This window comes from Ranitomeya imitator, chromosome 4 (genome assembly GCF_032444005.1).
Source record: "Ranitomeya imitator isolate aRanImi1 chromosome 4, aRanImi1.pri, whole genome shotgun sequence".
Classification (NCBI taxonomy): domain Eukaryota; kingdom Metazoa; phylum Chordata; class Amphibia; order Anura; family Dendrobatidae; genus Ranitomeya; species Ranitomeya imitator.
In genome coordinates this window covers 139,784,414-139,807,597 of record NC_091285.1, presented here as the reverse complement: position 1 = coordinate 139,807,597, position 23,184 = coordinate 139,784,414, and the positions used below count along the sequence as shown (strand labels likewise).

The following is a 23,184-nucleotide window of genomic DNA, read 5'->3' as shown; positions in this document are numbered from 1 at the left end:
TACATCAGAATTAAAAAGAATGCGTTGAACCAGAAAATTACACCACACTTTATTTTAATATGTTTATTTAGCTCAAAAAAATAATTCATTGCTGTACAAATACGTGCATTTTTGCTGCAGCGTTTTTGCTGCTAGGAGATACAGTAACCGTGCAGAAATTTCTGCAAGCAAATACTCAACATACGCACTTACCCTAAGAGTTGCTGATATATCCACTACTTTTTCATTGATGACCTATCCTTAAGATAGGTCAACATCTGATCGGTCAAGGTCTGATACCCGGCACTCCTGCAGATCAGCTGTTGTTGGTGACCGCAGTCCGGAAGTACTAACTTGCGGACCTGGTCATCTTCTGATCATGTCTGTGGCAGTGTACTACAGAACCGCCTCATATTCAAAATAGTAGGAGGCGGATGTGTAGTACGTGCAGCAAGTTAGTACTTCTGGCTGGTGGCCGCTGACATGGATAACCGCTGATTGGTGGGAGTGCCGGGTGTCGGACCCTGACCAGACACTGATGACCTATCCCAAAGATAGGTCAATGTAAGTAGTGGACACCCTCCCCATGTACATGGGGAAAAAATCCAGCAAAAAGCAAAAGTAATGTTAATTGGAGGCAGATCCAATTTGTTTTGCAGTGTGTTCAGCAGGACCTTACCAACAGCGTTATATCTGTATACATATATTTATAATACAGAACATAACTTACTTCCTGATGATGCCAAGGTTAGAATATCTGTCTCATCCTCGTATGTGTACAATGCCCTGAAGAAAAAAAACAAAAACAAGTATTATATCAAAATACAGGACTATCAACCCTTCAATGATGAAACCCCTACAAAATATAGACTATTCCAATATACAGCTCTGGAAAAAAATTAAGAGACTACTGCAAAATGTTGAGTTTGTCTGATTTTTCTCTTTATAGATATATTTTTGAATAAAATGGAAATTGGTCATTTATTCTATAAACTTCTGACAACATGTTTCCAAATTTCCAAGCAATAAATTTAGTATTTTTTTCTGACAAAGCAAAATGGTCAAAATTAAAAAAAAAAAAAAAAATACAATGCAACTCAAAGAGTTCAGAAATCAATATTTTGTGGAATAACCATGATTTTTAATCACAGCGTCTTGGGAAGTGGATGAGGGTTAGCCATATGCTGAAATCCACACCGCACCATACTTGGAGGAAGGCAGAACAGTAAAAACAGACCGCCGGTCGCACGCGGTGATTACACAGACTATATGGGACCGCTACCACCCAGACTGCACCGCATATGGGTATTACAACAGCCGCAGGGAATAAGAGCACAGGACAATACAAAAGGACCGCCGGTCGCACGCGGTGATTACACAGACTGCATGGGACCACTACCACCCAGACTGCACCGCATACGGGTACTACAGCAGCCGTCACACAGCCACAAGGAACAAGAGTCCAGGCCCCAGTAAGAACAGATTAGCTGCCTTCAGTGAAACTGATAGCCGGTCACAGGCTTTAGTTGGTCAGACTGTACCTACATCAACTTACACAGATCTCCACCAACCACTGATGGTGAACTAACCTCTACGTGGACAGTAACATGACTAGTCTCTTTGAGGCACCACAGGGATCCTCATCCCTTCTCTCAGTACCATTTTCTTACCTGGCACTCGTGTGATAAAGGCTCCGGAGGAGCCGAAACGTTTTTTTTATTTGTATCGCTTTCACTGCAGTATTCAGTTGCACTCCCAGATTGTGTGTTAATAAAATTTTGTTATTTTGGCATGATAATCCACAAGAGTGTGCGGTGAATTATAATTATCTCGCAGTGGAGTTGGCCAAGCTCATCTCAGATTGGATGAATCTGGAGATCAAAGATGCAGAGTTCTACACCGATAGCAAGGTGGTACTGGGATACATCTGCAACGAAACGCGACGCTTCTATGTCTACGTCAGCACCTGGGTACTGAGGATAAGGAGATCCACCTGCCCTAATCAGTGGCGCTATGTGCCTACTCACCACAATCCTGCAGACCATGCGACTAGATCCTTGGTTGCACCAAGTCATCTTAAGGACACTACATTGTTCACAGGCCCCTTGCCTCCTTGAACCTTTCTATGCCCCACATCAGCAGGTCTGATACATTTGAACTAGTGGATCCAGATACCGACGAAGAGCTCCCGTCCTAGAGTGTCTGCTCTACATACAGTGATTTCAAGTCAACCCCTCGAATCTCATCGGTTCATCGGGTTTTCAACCCGGAAGTCACTTGTTCGAGCCATCGCTTGTCTACTTCATATAGCTCAGTCCTACAAGTCAGCACTACCTGCACGTCAGAAACCTTGTAAAAGTTGGCATCACTGCAAGCATGCGTTTACCGCTCCCAACCTGGAAAGAGCCAAGGTTACAATACTTTGTGTTGTACAAAGAATGTCCAATGTCTTTTGGGACAGATGGAGAAAGCAAACTCTCTCCACCCTGCAAATCAGGAAAAGTGGCAGAAAGATCGCCCAAACATCCAACCTGGCGATGTTGTACTCGTCAAAGAAAGTCAGTCGCATCGAAACGAGTGGCCACTCGGTCTAGTCACAAAGCCCTTTCCCAGCAACGACAGGAAGATGCACAAAGTAGAGGTCAGAGTGTGCAAGCTCGGGGAGAACAAACTGTTCCTCAGGCCAGTTACTGAACTTGAATTGTTATTTTCCCCCAAAAGAACCAAATCGTGGCATTCATTGATGCCAAGCGGGGAGTGTTCTGCCCATTAATGTGCAGCAAGTTAATTCACAATGTAGTACCAGTTGTCACCATTAGAGGTCATTAGGTACATATTTACCCTGTTCCTGTATTTAGGATCATTTTGCTTTAAGCCCTGTGTTCTGACTAGAACCGCCCCCCTGGTTTCCCGGGCAAGAGTAGCCATTTTTCCCCAAACCTTGAGTCTTACACATGTGTTCCTGGCTCTCTCTTCCTGCAGATCACTGCTCTTGATAAGCAGATTCCGTTGAGGCACAAATGTACTTACATGTGTGTGTTATGTAAGAATCTGTATATGCAGCCACCGTGCAATGTACTATGCAGATAATATAGAGAAACTAATGAAATACGATTAAAGTCATAAATCAAAAAGGAACAAACTTCATGTCAAGCATGTGTCCGCTCATTGTTACCAGTAATCACTCCACATCTCAACGTGTTTTCCCTGAGTCCAGGGTAAGCAAAAGGCCAATAATGTTACTACACAGGACCTAAAAGAATCCGGCGCCATGAAAGCAGAGCGTATATTTTAATATACCATATGTGATCTTTGGAGTTTTCTTGTTGTTTTGAGAAACCTAAATTTTAAAATTAAAGCCCCTTTCCCCAAAACATTTGCTAACAATGATAAAGTGTCAAGCCCCTTTAAATATATATATAAAAAAAAAAATACACAAGTCTTAGCACAGGGTCAAATTGGGCAAATTCTAAAGACACAGAATTATAGCAGAGCGGATGCATCCTCCAGCATCCCATTAGTGACGCTGCTAGATTTCACCCACAGGCCAGTTTCTTGTGGCCACCTAATCAGCTGTACTTACATACACTACTTGTCTGCCAGAGATGAAAATGCTAAGTAAAAGTATATTTAGAAAAACTCCCTCCCGTCAAACTCCTGCCGTAGCCCCTGGGCATGCATAATTGATCATCCATGTCATACGACTTTCTAGGGCTTGAGCATGTGAAAATCTATAGATTCCAGAATGCATTTCGGTCGTTCAGCATAAACCAGTGGGGATCTCTGCAGGAGGGAACACGGGGAGAAATAATATTTAAAAGAAAAAAAAAACACCCTGAGAAAACACATGAAAGCTAGATGAAACATTTCCACACCCCCACTCAGTCAGTCATTCTCCTCTAATATTTGCCTCTGATAAACCAATTAGTCTGCCTAGAAGTGAATTTAAGAGCCTAAAGCATGAGTAATGATCCTGCAATTATGGCGTTCCAGACCGTGATGCTACTCTGCACCGATTTTTTTGGGTCCCTCAGTTGCATAGTGGGGCCAGGTTCCAATATTACTCAATATTCGCAGCACAGCATTCACAGCATACAGGCAGGAGAGGGTTAGAAGCTGGCACAGAGCTGTGGGCTGGGATCCAGGGGGTAGTGTCCCTAAATGTGAAACGCTCATTGGAGCCAGCGCCCACCCCTTTAGGAGCTGAGCACATGACAATATGAGAGGGGTGGCGAGGGGGACTGCTGGAAAAGCATCGATATGGGTAACATGTTCCGAAATAGAGTTACTACAAAGAGCTTAGTCTAGAAATTCACTTGGAATAACAGAAGGCTATGACCATTGTATATTTGTGATTGACAACCAATAACACTTGCTGATTATTCTAGCCCCTTAGTGACAGGACAATTCTTACAATTCTGACCACTGTCACTTTACGAGGTTATAGCTCTGGAACGCTTCAACAGATCACACTGATTCTGAGGCTGTTTTTTCATGAAATATTGTACTTCATGATGATGGTAAAAAATCACATCACATTGGAAGCAACTCTGAGGGGTCTGTATGACAGGAAATACCCAAAAAGTGACATTCTAAAAACTGCACCCCTCAAGGTACTCAAAACCACATTCAAGAAGTTTATTATCCCTTCAGATGCTTCACGAGAACTGAAGCAATGTGGTAGGAAAAAAAAATAACAATTAATTTTTTCACAAAAAAATTAACTTTAGACCCAAACTTTTTTATTTTCACAGGAGAAAATGGACCACAAAATTTCTCCCGAGTACACCAATACCCCATATGTGGGGGACTACTACTATTTGGGCGCACAGCAGGACTCGGAAGAGAAGGAGCACGGTTTTGATTTTTTTAAATTCAAAATTGGCTGGAATTGATAGCAGGCACCATGTCGCCTTTGGAGAGCTCCCGATGAACCTAAAGTGGATACCCCACTTATGGGGTATCGGAATACTCCGGAGAAATTGCACAAGTCCATTTGCTCCTGTTACCCTTGCAAAAATATAAAAAGTTTGGGTCTAACACAAATTTTTTGTGAAAAAAGTTAAATGTTCATGTTTTCCTTCCACATTGCTTCAGTTCTTGTGAAGCACCTGAAGGGTTAATAAACTTCTTAAAATGTGGTTCTGAACAACTTGAGGGGCGCAGTTTTTAGAATGGTGTCACTTTTGGGTATTTTCTGTCATATAGGCCCCTCAAAGTTACTTCAACTGTGATGTTATCCCTAAGAAAAAAAAAAAAAAAAAAAGTTGTTTTGTAGATTTTGTTATAAAAATGACAAATCGCTGGTCAACTTAACCCTTATAACGTCCTAACAAAAAAAATATATATATATTAAAAAACTGTGCTGATGTAAAGCAGACCCGTGGGAAATGTTATTTAGGAACTATTTTATGTGATAGGACTGACTAGAGGGCACAAAAATTAAAAGTTTGAAAATTGCAACGTTGTCAAGATTTGCCAAATTGCTATTTTTTTTTCATAAATAAAACGCAAATCATATCGAACAAGTTTTACCATTATCATGAAGTAAAATATGTCAGGAAAAAAACACTTAGAATTAGGGGGATCCGTTGAAGCATTCCAGATTTATTACCACATAAAGTGACAGTGGTCAGAATTGTAAAAAATTGACTGTCACTAAGGGGTTAAAACGTACTTAATGAGACAACCGATTTAAGTATTCTCCATATGAAAAAGTTCATTATATTTGATGACAAAAAAAAAGTTCATCCATTGTAGATTTTTTTTTTTTTATAAATATCAAAGTTGGCCCACAACTTTGTCCAAGATTTTAATTTTTGCCCTTGGTGTATTTGAGTTTGACATCCCTGGCTTAGAAGGATTCAGCTAGAACAGTTTTAATCACATGAGGTAATAAACAGAATGTAAAAGAAAAATCAACTGGGTAGAAAGGCAAAATGAGCAATTGTAAGTACACAGTGCTATATAATATGATGACTGCAATATATTAAAATGGTAACTTTGATAAGAGTGCTTCTTTAACTTTGAAGATGAGCTGCACAAATTAGTGGTTGACTAGTCTGGGGCAAGGTGGGGCCCTGATTACACTGGACAATCCCTCGTTTTGCCTTCTGAAAAAAAAAAAGTCAATGTAAATATATTGGTGGCATATACAGGTTGTAAGATTGGGCTTCTGTTTCTAGCCAGAAAATGTGGAGCTCCTCTGCAGTTGCCTGAAACATTACTGCTGCCTTCCTTCTGCATGCACATACATACAGGGTAGACTGTCAATCACTGAGTAGGACCACCCATTGGACACACATACAAACAAGGATTTCACGGAATAAAATCCAAGTTTCATAGAAACTTTCCCCACAAAAGAGTATATCAATCTGATCAGCTCGATAACATCATGACTGCAAATCAGATACCATTTTCAGCATGACCAGTTCCCTTTAAAGTACCGTAATCCCAATAAGACGAGTGGGAAGCCGGTTACCATAAAAGTGCTTGTAGCATATAGAACATGCAAAGATACAAGTAAAGATCCATTTCCTGAAATAGAATTTTCTTTTTTCAGGGGAGTGAATAAGTAGCGGATCTCTTTATTTTGTGTATGAAGTCATTCACACAATATACATTGCTATGAATCACTCCACGCTGCTGAAGCGGAAGTCGTCAGATAATATATAGCACCATATCCACCCAACCTGACTGCCAGGAGCCACTTCCCATTTCACAATACAGGAATATGCATGACGGGCTTATGAGAGCAGCTGAATGGCAGGAGGTAAGTGATGCAGAGGCAGTAGGAAGCGTGGGAGGAATAAGAGCATAATTACATTATACATCTATGAACACTTCATTGTTTAGAAATAAAAATAAAATCTTATTTCTATGCCCACAAATTCACTTGCCATTAATTTTTCTGTAGTTACTGGGAAAAGCAGGCTTCTCAAAATGAACCCTATATACTCCTCTTCCCTGGAGATATTTTCAAGGAAACAGAGATAAAAAACAAAAAAAAGTGTTAAAAATGTTGTTTGTCTACCAAGCCTAAATAGCAGCTCTGATCACCAGGGCGGCAGGCATTCTCTAACACGATACTCGAATGGGTTGCCTTTATGTCCCCACAGGTTAATGTGGAAAACACATGGAGATATAGGGTTAGTCTGCATGTAAATGTCTTTACCATGCCACTTGCCGACCATACTGAAAGTGCGGCTACCAGGAGAAAATTAACTTTACTTCCACTAAAGAGCAGCGGATTGTCACGAGAGCGCACACAAAGCGGCTAGTCAGCGCTCACTGAGCGGCAGCAGCATGTCCCGGGACTTTGACAGCTCGATCTGCCCTGATGCGCTGCAGAGTGCCGGAGCATGCTTACAGCCGTGGCTCACGGTATAGTGAGTGGTGGCATGCTTACAGCCGAGGCTCACGGTATAGTGAGTGGTGGCATGCTTACAGCCGTGGCTCACGGTATAGAGAGTGGTGGCTGCTTACAGCCGAGGCTCACGGTATAGTGAGTGGTGGCATGCTTACAGCCGAGGCTCACGGTATAGTGAGTGGTGGCATGCTTACAGCCGAGGCTCACGGTATAGTGAGTGGTGGCTGCTTACAGCCGAGGCTCACGGTATAGAGAGTGTTGGCATGCTTACAGCCGAGGCTCACGGTATAGAGAGTGGTGGCATGCTTACAGCCGAGGCTCACGGTATAGTGAATGGTGGCATGCTTACAGCCGTGGCTCACGGTATAGAGTGGTGGCATGCTTACAGCCGAGGCTCACGGTATAGAGAGTGGTGGCATGCTTACAGCCGAGGTTCACGGTATAGTGAATGGTGGCATGCTTACAGCCGTGGCTCACGGTATAGAGTGGTGGCATGCTTACAGCCGAGGCTCACGGTATAGAGAGTGGTGGCATGCTTACAGCCGAGGCTCACGGTATAGTGAATGGTGGCATGCTTACAGCCGAGGTTCACGGTATAGTGAATGGTGGCATGCTTACAGCCGTGGCTCACGGTATAGAGTGGTGGCATGCTTACAGCCGAGGCTCACGGTATAGAGAGTGGTGGCATGCTTACAGCCGAGGTTCACGGTATAGTGAATGGTGGCATGCTTACAGCCGTGGCTCACAGTATAGAGAGTGGTGGCATGCTTACAGCCGAGGTTCACGGTATAGTGAATGGTGGCATGCTTACAGCCGAGGCTCACGGTATAGTGAGTGGTGGCTGCTTACAGCCGAGGCTCACGGTATAGTGAGTGGTGGCTGCTTACAGCCGAGGCTCACGGTATAGTGAGTGGTGGCATGCTTACAGCTGAGGCTCACGGTATAGTGAATGGTGGCATGCTTACAGCCGAGGCTCACGGTATAGTGAGTGGTGGCATGCTTACAGCCGAGGTTCACAATATAGTGAGTGGTGGCATGCTTACAGCCGAGGTTCACGGTATAGTGAGTGGTGGCATGCTTACAGCCGAGGCTCACGGTATAGAGAGTGGTGGCATGCTTACAGCCGAGGTTCACGATATAGTGAGTGGTGGCATGCTTACAGCTGAGGCTCACGGTATAGTGAGTGGTGGCATGCTTACAGCCGAGGCTCACGGTATAGTGAGTGGTGGCATGCTTACAGCCGAGGTTCACGATATAGTGAGTGGTGGCATGCTTACAGCCGAGGTTCACGGTATAGTGAGTGGTGACTGCAGTCGCTTTGTGCGATCTCACGTGACAGAACATTGCCTGCTATGGAGTGGAAAGAAGGTCATTTTCTCATGGTAACAAGCGCTTTCAGTATGGCAGCCAGGCATAATTATAATGAGATTTACATGTTGATTAACTCTATAACTGAAGGTAAATAGCATTTTCCAAAGTAACAGGTTCACTTCAATAGATCAGGTATGTTTTTCTACCATTCCCTACAAATCACTGACTGGATTGAGATTTGGAGAACATGGAGGTCAAGTCAACACGGATCTCTTGTTCCTCACACCATTTCTGAACTCTTTTGGAGCATATACACATTTTAGACTAGCCCCAATGTGCTTTAAGGGATCCCCATACTAATTAGTCTATATATTTAAAAAAAAAAAGTGGAAATTGCGCAATTACCCACCAGTCTAATGTGTAAGGAGTAGTGATGAGCAAGTATACTCGTTGCTCGGGTGGTCTCCTGAGTATTTGTGACTGCCCAGAGATTTAGTTTTCCTTGCCGCAGCTGTATGATTTACGGCTACTAGACAGCTTGATTACATGTGGGGATTCCCTAGCAACCAGGCAACCCCCACATGTACTCAGGCTGGCTAGCAACTGTAAATCATGCAGCTGTGTCAACGAAATCTCCGAGCAGTCACAAATACTCAGAGACCACCCGAGCGTGCTCGGGAAAACCCGAGCAACGAGTACACTCACTCATCACTAGTAAGGAGCCTCTTGACTCTTCCCCAACAAAGGAGGTCAGAGAATACAAGATTTAGGTAGTTAAAAGTTTTAACCCTCAACCTTATTGTTACTCAGGGGAAAAGCTACTGCCACAGCAGCTTGGCAGCAGCTCTCTCCCTTCTAAAAACACAAAGGCTAACCCAAATGTTCAATTATACGGAGGAGTCAGGAACGATAGCAGATGGCCAAATGAGCGCTTGGATGTCAGCTACTGTATCTGTATGGGTAGCCCCATAAGCTACACCTATTCTGATCCTGTCAAAAAATATGTCTAGATTGGTGGGGAATAAAGAGAAGGAAGCAAGCAAGATTAAGTTTCTTTATTTTATGAATGGGGGGGGGAGGGTGGGATAAGGCAGAAAATTTCCAACATGTAAGAAATATGCAATGTATAGTGTCTCAAACAATAGCTAAGAGCTTGAAAGTCCAATTATCTCATGTATAGTATTGTAATAGGAACTATAATGGATAAAATAAAAAGGCTCCCTTTATTCTTTATACATTGAGTTTATATTTTAGCACTAACCTTTAAGCTATGTGCACACAGTGCGTTTTTGATGCGTTTTCGAAGTGTTTTTTCCGCACGGAAATGGTCCAAAAATGCAATGGAATCCTTATGCAAGGTATTTCAATGACAATCCTGAAATGTTGTGCACATGATTAGTAAATTTCTATGCATATTTGCAGTGTGGGTTTTTTTCTGCAGAATGTCAATTCTTTTTGCCATCCTGCAACGTTTCTGCACCCATTGACTTCAATTCAGTCAGTCAAATCCACAGCAAAAATGCAGGTATAAATATGTTTGTGGATTTGCTGAGTTTTGTTTTGCGGTTTTACAGACTTCCTATGGTGTTTCCCACGCTGTCATCTGTGCGACAGCATGGGAAAACACCGACGTGGTAGTTCTTATCGGCTGTAACACTACCGCCAATAAGACTGTCGGTCAGAGTACTGCGGGGTCATGCTGTCAGATGTCATTGTGATCCCGCAGCTGGCGGTGACCTGCGGTAAAAAGCTAACCACAGGTAAGCAGGCGTGGGCCGATGAGACTACTGCTCCCATTGGGCTAAGTCTGCGGTCACTGATACGTGACAGCAGGCGCCACTGATGGGAGATGGCGCCTGTGCTCAGAGTTAAAAAAAAGTTACATTTACATACATATTCAAATGATAATAAAAAACAGCATTATACTAATCTAACACCAAATACCCAACATCCTTGACTCCTAGAAATAATGTAAAATTATAAGCCACCATGTATTCACCTGTCCGCCGTAGTCCAGGTAATCCAGAGTGACCCACAGCGGAACTCACATGTAGAAAAGTCACGTTGGGAGATGTGAGTATCACTGACCTGCTGTGAGAGTTCACCAGAGTTTATCAGCTCCGGTGTTCTCATTTATGACACCGCTGCGTGAGAACTTTCCCACGCAGCAGTGGTGCCATAGGGGAGATCACCGGAGCTGATCAGCTGATGAACTCCGGAGAACTCTCTCACGGCAGCTCAGTGATACACTGCGGGAGCGTTTACCTCCTGACAGTGTTTCGCCAGCTGTCTTTGAGAGCAGTCACATCAGTGACTGCTCTCAAAATCATTAAGATCGTCATGGGACATTATGGATTATCTTCTCTGCAGACAGGTGAGGAATATTGTGGTTTGTTATTTTATTTTTGTTTCAGGAGACGAGGGCATCGGTGGATTAGGCGCTCGGTAAGTATGGCTTAATTAAGGTTATTTAAGGAGTCTGTCATTATTTCAAATAAAAGGACTTTATTCTGGGTGTCTGTTTTTATACACAATCACTATGGGGTTTAGTAATGGATAGGTGTATTATAGACGCCTATCCATTCACTAGCCTGTGAGCTTGATGTCACCTACAAAGATATCAACCCCACAAATATGAACACCACTTGCCACCGTTACAGGGCAAGTGGGAAGAGTGAGGCAAAGCACCAGATTTAGTGAATCTTAAAGATGCGCCTTTTCTGGTGTGGCTAAGAGCTGATGTTTTTAGTCTGGGAGGGATTAATATCCATGGCCCCTTCCTAGGTTATTAATATCAGCCCACTAGGCTGTCTGCCTAGCTTTGCTGGTTAAGATTTTATAGGGGGACCCTGCGTCAATTTTTTTCTGGGATCTTCCTGTAAACTAGCCAGTAAAGCATAAGCAAACCACTGCAAGCGGATATTAATAATAAACCTAAAAAACCCTGAGAGCTACCAAAGGGCAACCGCTGTCAGCAAATACATACAACCAAAAAGGAAAGCCGAACAACCACTAGGAGCGATAATGGATATTATATGTAACTAGGTAAAGCATAAATAGTAACCATATACATAAAATCCATACAAGACGGGGGTAGATAGGAGTATAAATTTTATTAAAAATACTACATATAAATAGTACAAAATACGTACAGGACACTAGTGAAAAAGACAAAAAACCGCTAAAAAGAGCAGCGCATCAGGTGTAACCACACATGGGAGATGCGCTGAAAGACTGCACAAAAATCACTGCTGCACAGCCCACAGCCCCTGAAGCTTAGATGCAAAACAAGACGCCCGCAAGTAACCAATATAACATCTCATAGAGGATGAAAGGTGAAGGAGCGAGCTAGGTGGTGTCAGGGCTAACCCAGAGTACTGGGCTGAACGACTGCACCATGTAATACAAGGTAAAACTAATAACATCCAAATGAAGATAACTAGTGAATACTAATACCTTGAGACATCTTAGCAACAGGGTGCCGGCGTGCAAGCAGGGAGCAGAAAGCCTCGACGCGCGTTTCACCCCTTGGCTTCATCAGGAGTCTTTCAGCGCATCTCCCATGTGTGGTTACACCTGATGCGCTGCTCTTTTTAGCTGTTTTTTTGTCTTTTCACTAGTGTACTGTACGTATTTTGTACTATTTATATGTAGTATTTTCAATAAAATTTATACTCATATCTACCCCCGTCTTGTATGGATTTTATGTATATGGTTACTATTTATGCTTTACCTAGTTACATATAATATCCATTGCCGCTCCTAGTGGTTGTTCGGCTTTCCTTTTGGTTGTAAGCTGATATTAATAACCTGGGAACCTTTATGGCCATTGGCTCCTTCCAAAAATATTGACATCAACTCTCAGCTTTCATTCTGCTGGTTATTAAAATTACACGGGTGCCCACGCAATTTTTTTTTCTTTAAAATTAACAGTTGCTGTCTGGTTACAGCCTATGTACGTTCGTTTGGTTAACGCTCCTATATAGGCTGGTGACAATTTGTGTATTTGTGTTACTTATTAATGAGGATTTCGGGCTGACACCTTTTCATTACTAAGCCTAGAGCTAGGTGTCAATGACCGCTGCTGACACCAAGCCCCAATCCCATTATTCTGATGCTACTGCATCAGCATGAAAAATGTGGTGTTGAACCAAGAAATTACATCACAAATAGTTTTTTAATATCTTCATATAAGCTCAAAAAAGCATTCATTGCTGTACAAAAACACATGCAAAAACGCATGTTTTTTTCAACAGCGTTTTTCCTGCCAAGAGATGTAGAAACCTTGCAGAAATTTTTGCAAGCAAATACTCAACATGTACATGTGCACATAGCCTTAGGCTATGTTCATACGTTGTTGTTTTTTGCAGCTTTTTTTCCTGAAGCAAAAACCTTCATTAATGGCAGTAAAAACACTGCGTATAAAACACAACCCATTTGCAGTTGTGTTTTTAGTTGGGTGTAGTTTAGATGTGATATTTTACAATGCATGTTAAAAAAGTTAGCTTAATTCACCAAAAAGCTTCAAAAACGCTCTCTGTACATTCAAAATAGGTAAAAAGGCTGCAAAAACGCTGAAAGTTGACATGCTGCAGATGTTCAAAAACATTGCAGCGCAGTTAGTCAGGGAACAAAAACAAAAATCTGTGCATAATATTTTTGAACTCTAGCTTATTGCTTTTGCTAGTACTGTAAAAACACAGGAAAAAAAAATGCAGCAAATATGCCACTTAGGACCATAGCCTTACTGTAGCAACTATGTCACTAAAATTTTGCTCTAAAGGAGCACTGCCATCAAGTTTTTTTCTACTAAATAAATTGTGTATATGTAGTATAGAGGGAGTGTATTAATAGACTTACCTACTGCTACCGCCACCTTTTCTGGGATCCAGCACTGTTCTGATCCTCTTCTCAGGGACGTCACTGCTCAGACTTTCGGTCACACAGTGCTCTGCGTGAGCAGGAAGTGGCTTTTACAATGTATACCTATGGAGCGTCAGAACAAGGCATTATAGGCTTACATTGTAAAAGACTTCCAGTTCACGAATAGGGCAGAGTGAGCAGGAGAGTTTAGAGTGTGGTGAAGTCACTGAGAAGAGCAGAACGGAGCTGAATATAGGAGAAGGTGACAAATGTAGCGTGTATGTTAATATACTCACATTACATGCATAGATTTAGTAAGAAAAAAAAAATCATAGGCGTTCTTTAAAGTACATATGGAGAAATCATTAAATATGCAAAAGTCCCTGAAACTTATGCCAACATCTTCAAAACACCAGTGAAAACCAATAGCCGAGAAAATGACCCTTGTGACTTACACAGCATAGTACACTGGTCACATGAAAGCACCAAAACACCCTGAACTATGGTTACAAAGAAAAAAATATTTTTAAATGTCCATTTGCATAAAAACAGGCTCACTAAGCTAATAAAGATAAAACTCGCACCACTCTGATAAAGGGAACTAATATTCCATTTGAATAACTTATGCAAATTGGATTCCTCTGCATTATGAGCACTTTCTGTATAGGACTATTCATGCTGCAAATGAACATTCAGGAGATGGATATTCTAAAAACATCGATGCAAAACAATGTGCTCATGTATAGAATTCCAGATGATTTAACAGAGAATGCACAGAAAACATTAGTTATTAGAATGTACAGACGGTGAAATAAGTATAGAACACTTCACAAATTTTTTTAAGCAAATATATTTCTAAAGGTGCTATTCACATGACCAGACAGCAGTAACAACCCTTCTGATCCACACAGGCCAAGAAATTAAACCATAGATGTCCATAAATTAATTTCTGTGTAAAAATGACCCAAGGAAAAAGTATTGAACACAAAGATGCCAAAAAAATAAAAAGGTGCAAAAAGCCATGTAACCATAATCCGTAAGTGGAAAGAATATAATTTCACCATAAGCTGGCCATGACCAGGTGCTCCCCGCAAGAATTCAGTGAAAAGAATTATCAGAAGAGTTGTCCAAGAGCCAAGGACCACCTGTGAGAGGTACAGAAAGACCTGGAGTCAGCAGGTACAAATTGTTTTAAACAAAACAAGGCGGCTAAATTCATACAAGACACTTTTTAGGATAATTGTCAGCTGCATTTTACAGTAAGTACTAGCAAAGCCTATGAGAATTCAGAAATCTCATGTACATCAGTATTTTGTGCTTTGCATGATTTTTTTGGACATGAGCATGTCACTTCTTTCAGTCTTTTTCACCCATTGACTTGAATGGGTGGTGAAAAAATGTGTTCTGCTGTGCTTTTTTGTGCCAAAACCTTATTCTATGGATTAGGACTTTTTTTCTTCTAAAAAATACACTTTTTCTGCATGCACAAGAAAAATCTAGCATGCCAAAACCAGCCACAAAAAATGAACAAAAAAAAACGCAGAACGCGCACAAAGATGCCAAAAAAAAAATAAAAAGGTGCGAAAAGCCATGTAACCATAATCCGTAAGTGGAAAGAATATAATTTCAGTATAAACCGGCCATGACCAGGTGCTCCCCGCAAGCATTCAGTGAAAAGAATCAGAAGAGTTGTCCAAGAGCCAAGGACCACCTGTGAGAGGTACAGAAAGACCTGAAGTCAGCAGCTACAAACTGTTTCAAACAAATCTAGCATGCCAAAACCCGCCACAAAAAAAAAAATAAAAACACAAAAAATGCTGCAAAAAACGCAAGAAAAATCAAGGAAACATGCTTTCTTTGTGCAGCATCTTTCCTGCCTAGAGATCGCTGAAAAAACACCTAGTGTGAACTTACCCCAAGTAATGCAATCAAACTCCATGGCCTGTGTGCCCGCTCACCATGCAAGACTCCATTGCTAAACAAAAAGCATATTCAAGCACATTTAAAGTTTGCTCAAAAACATTTAGACGTGTGTGAAATTTTGGGAAAATATAGTCTGGTCATATGTGTCAAAGATAACACAGGGAAGATCACACAGATCCCACTGCTATCACCAGTTTGTCAAAGAGAACAGCAGTGGTGGGGCGTGCATAGAAAGCACAGTAGTTTGACAATAAATGGCTTCACCCAACCACTAACCATGAGTGGAGAAAAAGTTTTAGTGTTATCATTCATATTCTCTGAACAAAGGCCAAGAAAGCAAAAATGCTCCCGGGGCATGTAAACGTTTGAGCACAAGTGTATATTCCCCAAACCAGGTATGCATGGGCCCCCTCACCCCCATCCTGGTATGCATGCCCTCCCCCATCAGAAAAACCGCGTCCTGTTCTGATGCCAGCAGCCGATTTATGCTTGCATGCCGACGACAGCTGCCGGAGTACTCACTGTGCTGTTCCATGTATATTCCTCAGTTTCCATGTATGTTGTTATATTTTACTCTGCTGCCACCCAATGGCCTTTTTCTGTATGGCAGCTTGTTTTTCATGTATTTCTTGTGGGCATGTCTTACATCCGGTTCAGGGGTCAAATCTTCTCTTCCTCTGGCAGCCATTTCCAGTTTACTTTCTGTTGTGAGAGGATATGCTTTTGAACTGGGCTTAGGAAGGCATCAGTCTTTCGACCACTCTCTCATGCTGCTCACACTTGCAGACACACTTGGTGCTACATCTTACTGTACCCTGTCTACCCTGCATTTCTGGAGAAGTTCTGTATTACCAGTTATACGCTGTATGTCCAGATCTACAAAATAAACAAGTCTGGATTACACAATCCCTGGAGTGCATCATCTCTCTGGACGCTGAGCAGCATTGGTCCTGTCTGCCTCACATCGAAGAAATACGAAGGTACGATTATCTCTCTCACAACACTTATTAATCAACCACACCTATATTCGCCTCATGTGGGGATAGAACAGTCGAAAGACTGCCTTGAAGCCCGGCCAGAATCACCCTTATATCACTATTCACGTGCCCGCTCTCTGCCCGCTCACATACTGCAGCCCTGCTCTGCTAAGAAATCTCCTGCAGCATCACCTCAGACTGCATTGTACTTAAAGACTCTCTGTGTATTATACCACACTGCTGCAGATCGTCGGACCGCAGAACCCCACAATTCTCCAACAACACCTTGGGAATCTTATCAGGGGGTCGCAACTAAGCTGCACCGCAATTTCCAGCCCCTAATTTAAAGGTTCAGTTTCTTAAAGGGACAGCGCACCTTAAATCAAAATGACCGAAAGGGACCTTCCACAGTTCCCCAATGCTGAAACAGAGCAAATACAACCTGATACTGTCCATTATGAAGATCAGGACGCAGAGCCTGCTTCCACAGCAGACCCAGATGCACGACCAGTACGTTCCATCAAGCCAACATTAAAGGTCCTCGAGAATTACTGTTCCACAAGGGATGAGTTCAATGACAACTTGGACGACCTATGGGAACGAGTCGCCTCCCTTATGTCAAGCGTCCAACGCCATAAAAATGATGCAGCGGGTTTACAGGACACTATAAGACAGCTAGACGTGGCCCACGGCAGATACAAGAGACTGTCCGCGAAGTATGCTGCCTTCCTAAAAGAATCTAAAATCGACGAAGCCCTATCAGAGTTAAGCAAGGCAGATTCCACAGACAGAGAAAGGGACGCCGCCGTGCAAGACGCCAAAGATAAAGCAGAGCTTCGTATCACCCATCTGCAAGAAACTAGATCGCACAGGTCAGCCTCGTCTAAACACTCTGCTCGGTCATACAAATCATCCTGCTCAAGAACTTCAGCCCTCAGCGACAGAATCCTAGAGGCCCGTTTAAATGCAGAGCGGTCCAAACTAAGACGTTCATACACCGAAAAGAAAGCAGAAGCAGAGGCTCGAGCAAAGATTCTTCAAACAGAAGCAGAAGCGAAGAGAGCAGAAGCAGAGGCTCGAGCAAAGATTCTTCAAACAGAAGCAGAAGCGAAGAGAGCAGAAGCAGAGGCTCGAGCAAAGATTCTTCAAACAGAAGCAGAGGCTCAAGCAAGGATTCTTCAAACAGAAATGGAGGAAGAAATTGCATTAGCCGAAGTAAAAATACTCGAGCAAGCATTGAAACAAAACCTCGACCCAATTTGCCTGCCACCACAGGAAGAAGACGACCCAGCTGTTCGTACCAGAGACTACGTGCAGAAACAGATACCTGCAGCGCACACCTTCTCCAGTGACGTTCAACCCAACATTGCGGAAACGTCCAAGTCAGCCCAACCTATGGTGCCAGTATCGCCCACAGCCCCTACAGAGACCCAAGACCAACGCCGTAATGTACCCCCTCAGGAGCAATCATCATCGCAAGACGACCACAAGGCACACTCCAGCCCGCCTCCACAGTTCAAGCAGCAGTCATCGGAATCTCTAGAGGTTAAACCACAGCTCAACCCTGCAGCGACATCATTCTACCCGGGAACAATTCACCCTTCCACGCCACACAGCTTATACGCCCGAGGGGCACCACAAGCTAATATGGTAACAAGGAGTGAAGGATCAGACATGTCCGAGTTTGCCAGGTTCATGGTGAGCAGGGAGCTAATCAGCACTAGCCTCTCAAAATTCGACGACCGTGCAGAGAACTACAGAGCCTGGAAAGCAACCTTCAAGGCCGCCATTGCTGATCTCAACCTATCCGCGGAGCAGGAGCTCGACCTCATGGTAAAATGGTTGGGTCCTGAATCCACAAACCGTATCAAGAGTCTTAGGACCGTCTATGTGGGGCAAGCTGAAGCAGGTCTCGCTGCGGCCTGGCAGAGACTTGAAAGAACCTACGGCAGCGCTGAAGCCATAGAAAAGTCCCTATTCAAGAGACTGCAGAACGTTCCAAGGATCAACCTTAAGGAAGCCCACAAGCTTCTGGATTTAAGTGACCTGCTTATGGAGCTGGAACTTGCTAAAAGAGACCCTCGTCTGTCTGGACTGTGCTACCTGGACACTGCCCACGGGGTGAACCCGATCATCTCAAAGCTGCCACACAGTCTGCAAGAGAAGTGGGCAGTGTGCGTCTCCAGGTATAAAAGGTCACATGACGTCACCTTTCCTCCGTTCATTCAGTTCTGCAAGTTCATTGACGAACAAGCCCAAATGAGGAACGACCCTAGCCTCGACTTCCTGGAGTCTAACACTGCAGCTCCAGCAACACCTTCATCAAGGTATGAAAGCGTCGCACATAGACGCAAGGACTCAAGGAACAGTGTAAGCGTCAGAAAGACTAACCTGCCATCACCTGCAGTACCTGCCGACAAGCAGTACACTATTCCGTCGAGGGATAAGTCTTTCAATCGTGAGTGTCCCATTCACAAAAAACCACACTCACTGAACAAATGTAGAGGCTTCAGGTCCAAAACCATGCAGGAGCGCAAGAAAATCCTCAACGAACTTGGGGTATGTTTCAAGTGCTGCGCTTCATCAGAACACATGGCCAAGGACTGTAAATCTGCCATTAAGTGTGAAGAGTGTCATAGCGACAGACACCCATCAGCCTTGCACCCAGGCTCAGCCACCAGCGATCCAGCAGTCGCAGTTACCTCTGGTCCCACTACAAACCATGGCGGGGAGCCACAGAATCACGCCAAGTCCACCACAGCTGTGTCCTGCTCATGCTCAGAGGTATGTGGGGAGAATCAAAGTGCTAAATGCTGTGCCAGGATATGCCTAATCAGAGTCTATCCAGAAGGGCAACCAGAGAAGGCTGTAAAAATGTATGCCATCATTGACGATCAGAGCAATCGATCCCTAGCTGGACCTAAGTTCTTTGAAGCCTTTAGAATCAAGGGACCAGCAACGCCCTACACTCTGAATACTTGCTCGGGGCGCATAGAGACTAGCGGCAGAAGAGCACAAGGTTTCATCGCTTCTCCTGTCAATGAAGACGTAGAAATACCCCTACCTACGCTAATTGAATGCGATCAAATACCAGACCAAAGGGATGAGATCCCTACCCCGGAAGCTGCTTTCCACCAACCACACTTAAGGCACCTAGCCAGCGTTATCCCACCTTTGGACACAGATGCTGAAATCCTACTTCTGCTCGGCAGAGACAATTTGAGGATACATAAGGTCCGCCAACAGTGTAATGGTTCTGACTACGCCCCCTACGCCCAGAGACTTGACTTGGGGTGGGTAGTCATAGGAAATGTATGCTTGGACCAAACAGGAGTCCACTCCTTTAAGACGTACGTACGCCGAGACGGGCGCACTACCTTCTGCAAACCATGTCCTCATCACTATGAGGTGAAGGAAAAGCTTCCAGATTCCGTAGAGCTGCCTGATGTTATCCCTTCTCCCTATGCAGACGACTTGGGAAAATTGGTGTTTCATACCACTAAGGATGACAACAAAGTAGCCCCATCTATGGAAGACAAGGAATTTGTCAGGATAATGGACAATGAGTTCCTTAAGGACGAAACCAATCACTGGGTTTTCCCCTTACCCTTCCGAGCTACCAGGGTAAGGCTCCCGAACAATCGTGAACAAGCCTTGTCCAGATTTAACTCTCTCCAGCGCACGCTAAGCAATAAACCGGAGATGAAAGAACACATTGTCACCTTTATGGGCAAAATATTCCATAACAACCATGCGGAGCCAGCGTCTCCCTTAAAGGAAAATGAGGAGTGCTGGTACCTACCCTCATTTGGAGTATATCACCCGAAGAAACCTAAACAAATTAGAGTTGTCTTTGATTCAAGCGCCAAACATCAAGGCGTATCTCTCAATGATGTCCTCCTCACAGGTCCTAATCTGACAAACAACCTAGTAGGAGTGTTGATGAGGTTCAGGAAAGAGCCCATTTCCATCACCGCCGACATTGAACAGATGTTCCACTGTTTCATAGTCCGAGAGGACCACAGGAATTTCCTCAGGTTCCTGTGGTACAAGGACAATGACCCCAGCAAAGAGATGGTGGAGTATCGCATGCGGGTGCACGTATTCGGGAACAGCCCTTCACCCGCTGTGGCAACATATGGCCTGCGGAGAACCGCACAAGAAGGAGAGTCCGAGTATGGAACAGACGCCAGAGACTTTGTAGAGAAAGACTTCTACGTGGATGATGGACTAAAATCTCTACCTACAGAAGAAGCTGCAATCGACCTACTCAAAAGGACCCAACATATGCTGTACCGAGCTAAGCTTAGACTGCACAAAATTGCTTCAAACAGCCCGGCTGTCATGAGAGCCTTTGAGTCAAGCGACCACGCACCTGGATTCAAGGACATAGACCTGGGACCAGACCGTCCGCCTGTGCAGAGAAGCTTAGGCCGGAGGTGGAACCTGTCAGCCGACACCTTCGGATTCCAAATCAACTGTGCAGACAAACCATTCACTAAACGTGGTGTCCTGTCAGTGGTAAATAGCCTGTATGACCCACTGGGATTCGTAGCACCAATTACCATACAAGGTAAATCCCTTCTGAGACAGCTGTCCGAAACTGTCAAGGACTGGGATACCCCTCTACCTCCTGATAAGGAACCAAAATGGGAAACCTGGAAGCAGTCTTTGTGTGCCTTGGATAAAATCCATATAACGAGATGCTACGCTGGAATCTCACTTGCTGCTAGCACTAGGACGGAACTCCATGTGTTCTCGGATGCATCCACGGAGGCCATTGCAGCTGTTGTCTACCTGAAGGTAACGGGATCTGACAATCAAGATCATGTTGGGTTCGTTTTCGGCAAAGCTAAGTTGGCTCCCAAGCCTGACCACACTATTCCCAGGCTGGAACTCTGTGGGGCTGTGCTTGCAGTAGAACTCGCAGACTTTATTCAGCATGAGCTGGACACTCACATAGATGACGTACAATACTACAGTAAAGTAAAGTTGTCTTAGGTTAAATCTACAACCAAACAAGGCGCTTCTACGTGTACGTCAGTAACCGCATTGAGAGAATAAGAAGGTCTTCTAAACCTGAACAGTGGCACTATATCCCATCTGAACTTAATCCAGCCGACCATGCCACTAGACCTATGTCTATAAATTCCTTTGCTAACTCTTCTTGGCTTTCAGGTCCAAAGTTTCTGCTGGAACAGAAGGGAAGTGAATGTGTTCAGGAATTCTTCAGCATCCAGGATCCGGACGATGTTCCAGAAGTCCGCTCCGAGGTCAGTGCTCTGGCCACGAACGCTAAACGAACCTCCACCCTCGGTTGTCAGCGCTTTGAACGCTTCTCCAATTGGATGAAACTCATTAAGACTATTGCAAGGTTAGTCCACATTGCGAGATCTTATCACAAGCCACATGGAGACAAAGACTGTCATGGTTGGCACGTCTGCCAAAAAATACTACCAATCGAGGACATTCCGGTAGGATAAACTATGAACAGAACACTGCACTACTATTTGTCCATTGGATTACAGTGGGTCAGAGATAGTTTGGCCTAGTGCGGCTTCTCTGATCCGAAGATGGGTTTTCCATTGGATTATCTCAGGAGCTGACTTAATGTCTTGTTTAAAGTTATTATTGCATTACATGCATGTTTGGTTTCACTTTCTAGGTTGTTGGACTTTTTAAGGACATTGATATAGTGAAATCCCTTATGGAATTTCAGACGGGGAGTGTGCTGTTCCATGTATATTCCTCAGTTTCCATGTATGTTGTTATATTTTACTCTGCTGCCACCCAATGGCCTTTTTCTGTATGGCAGCTTGTTTTTCATGTATTTCTTGTGGGCATGTCTTACATCCGGTTCAGGGGTCAAATCTTCTCTTCCTCTGGCAGCCATTTCCAGTTTACTTTCTGTTGTGAGAGGACATGCTTTTGAACTGGGCTTAGGAAGGCATCAGTCTTTCGACCACTCTCTCATGCTGCTCACACTTGCAGACACACTTGGTGCTACATCTTACTGTACCCTGTCTACCCTGCATTTCTGGAGAAGTTCTGTATTACCAGTTATACGCTGTATGTCCAGATCTACAAAATAAACAAGTCTGGATTACACAATCCCTGGAGTGCATCATCTCTCTGGACGCTGAGCAGCATTGGTCCTGTCTGCCTCACATCGAAGAAATACGAAGGTACGATTATCTCTCTCACAACACTTATTAATCAACCACACCTCCATTCGCCTCATGTGGGGACAGAACACTCACTGCTCCCCACGCCCGGGACAATGGGTGTGTGGGGCAGTGAATATTCATTTCTCGTTAATAGCAGGCACACTGCTAGCCGCAGCCACTGGCTTCCTGCAGCTGTTGGGCTATCACCTGTGCCTGTAACTAAAGGAAATGAATATTCACTGCTCTCCACTCATGGGCATGGGGAGCAGTGAATATTAATTCTCTTTAATTGCCAGCACAAGTAATCGCCCAGCAGAGACAGGAAGCTGGCAACTGCTCTGCCCCCTATTAAAAAGAGGAATATTCAGTAAATCCGGGGTGCGCAGGCACGGGACCCAGCTTACCCCCTAGGTATATTACATATATCTCGCTGAGCTACTTTACACATTTTTTTGCATTTGTTTTACTCTTGTGGACTCTTGTATAATTTGCACATTGCTTGACCCTAAACGTGCGGTCTTAGCGCTCTAGCACTTTATATTTTTTTCATCTGTTTTATGATTGATTCTCGGACATACATACCATATTATTTTTG

At 43.8% G+C, this 23,184-nt stretch overlaps 1 protein-coding gene across 2 annotated transcripts in view; it reads right to left on the bottom strand.

Annotated features, from left to right (window-relative positions):
- Positions 1-23,184, bottom strand: part of DBN1 (drebrin 1) — a 134,938-nt gene that overhangs the window by 39,896 nt on the left and 71,858 nt on the right. For both annotated transcript variants that reach the window (XM_069763965.1, XM_069763964.1), the window contains exon 2: positions 710-765. In XM_069763965.1, the coding sequence (XP_069620066.1) occupies positions 710-765 (56 nt within the window). The remainder of the gene's footprint in view (positions 1-709; positions 766-23,184) is intronic.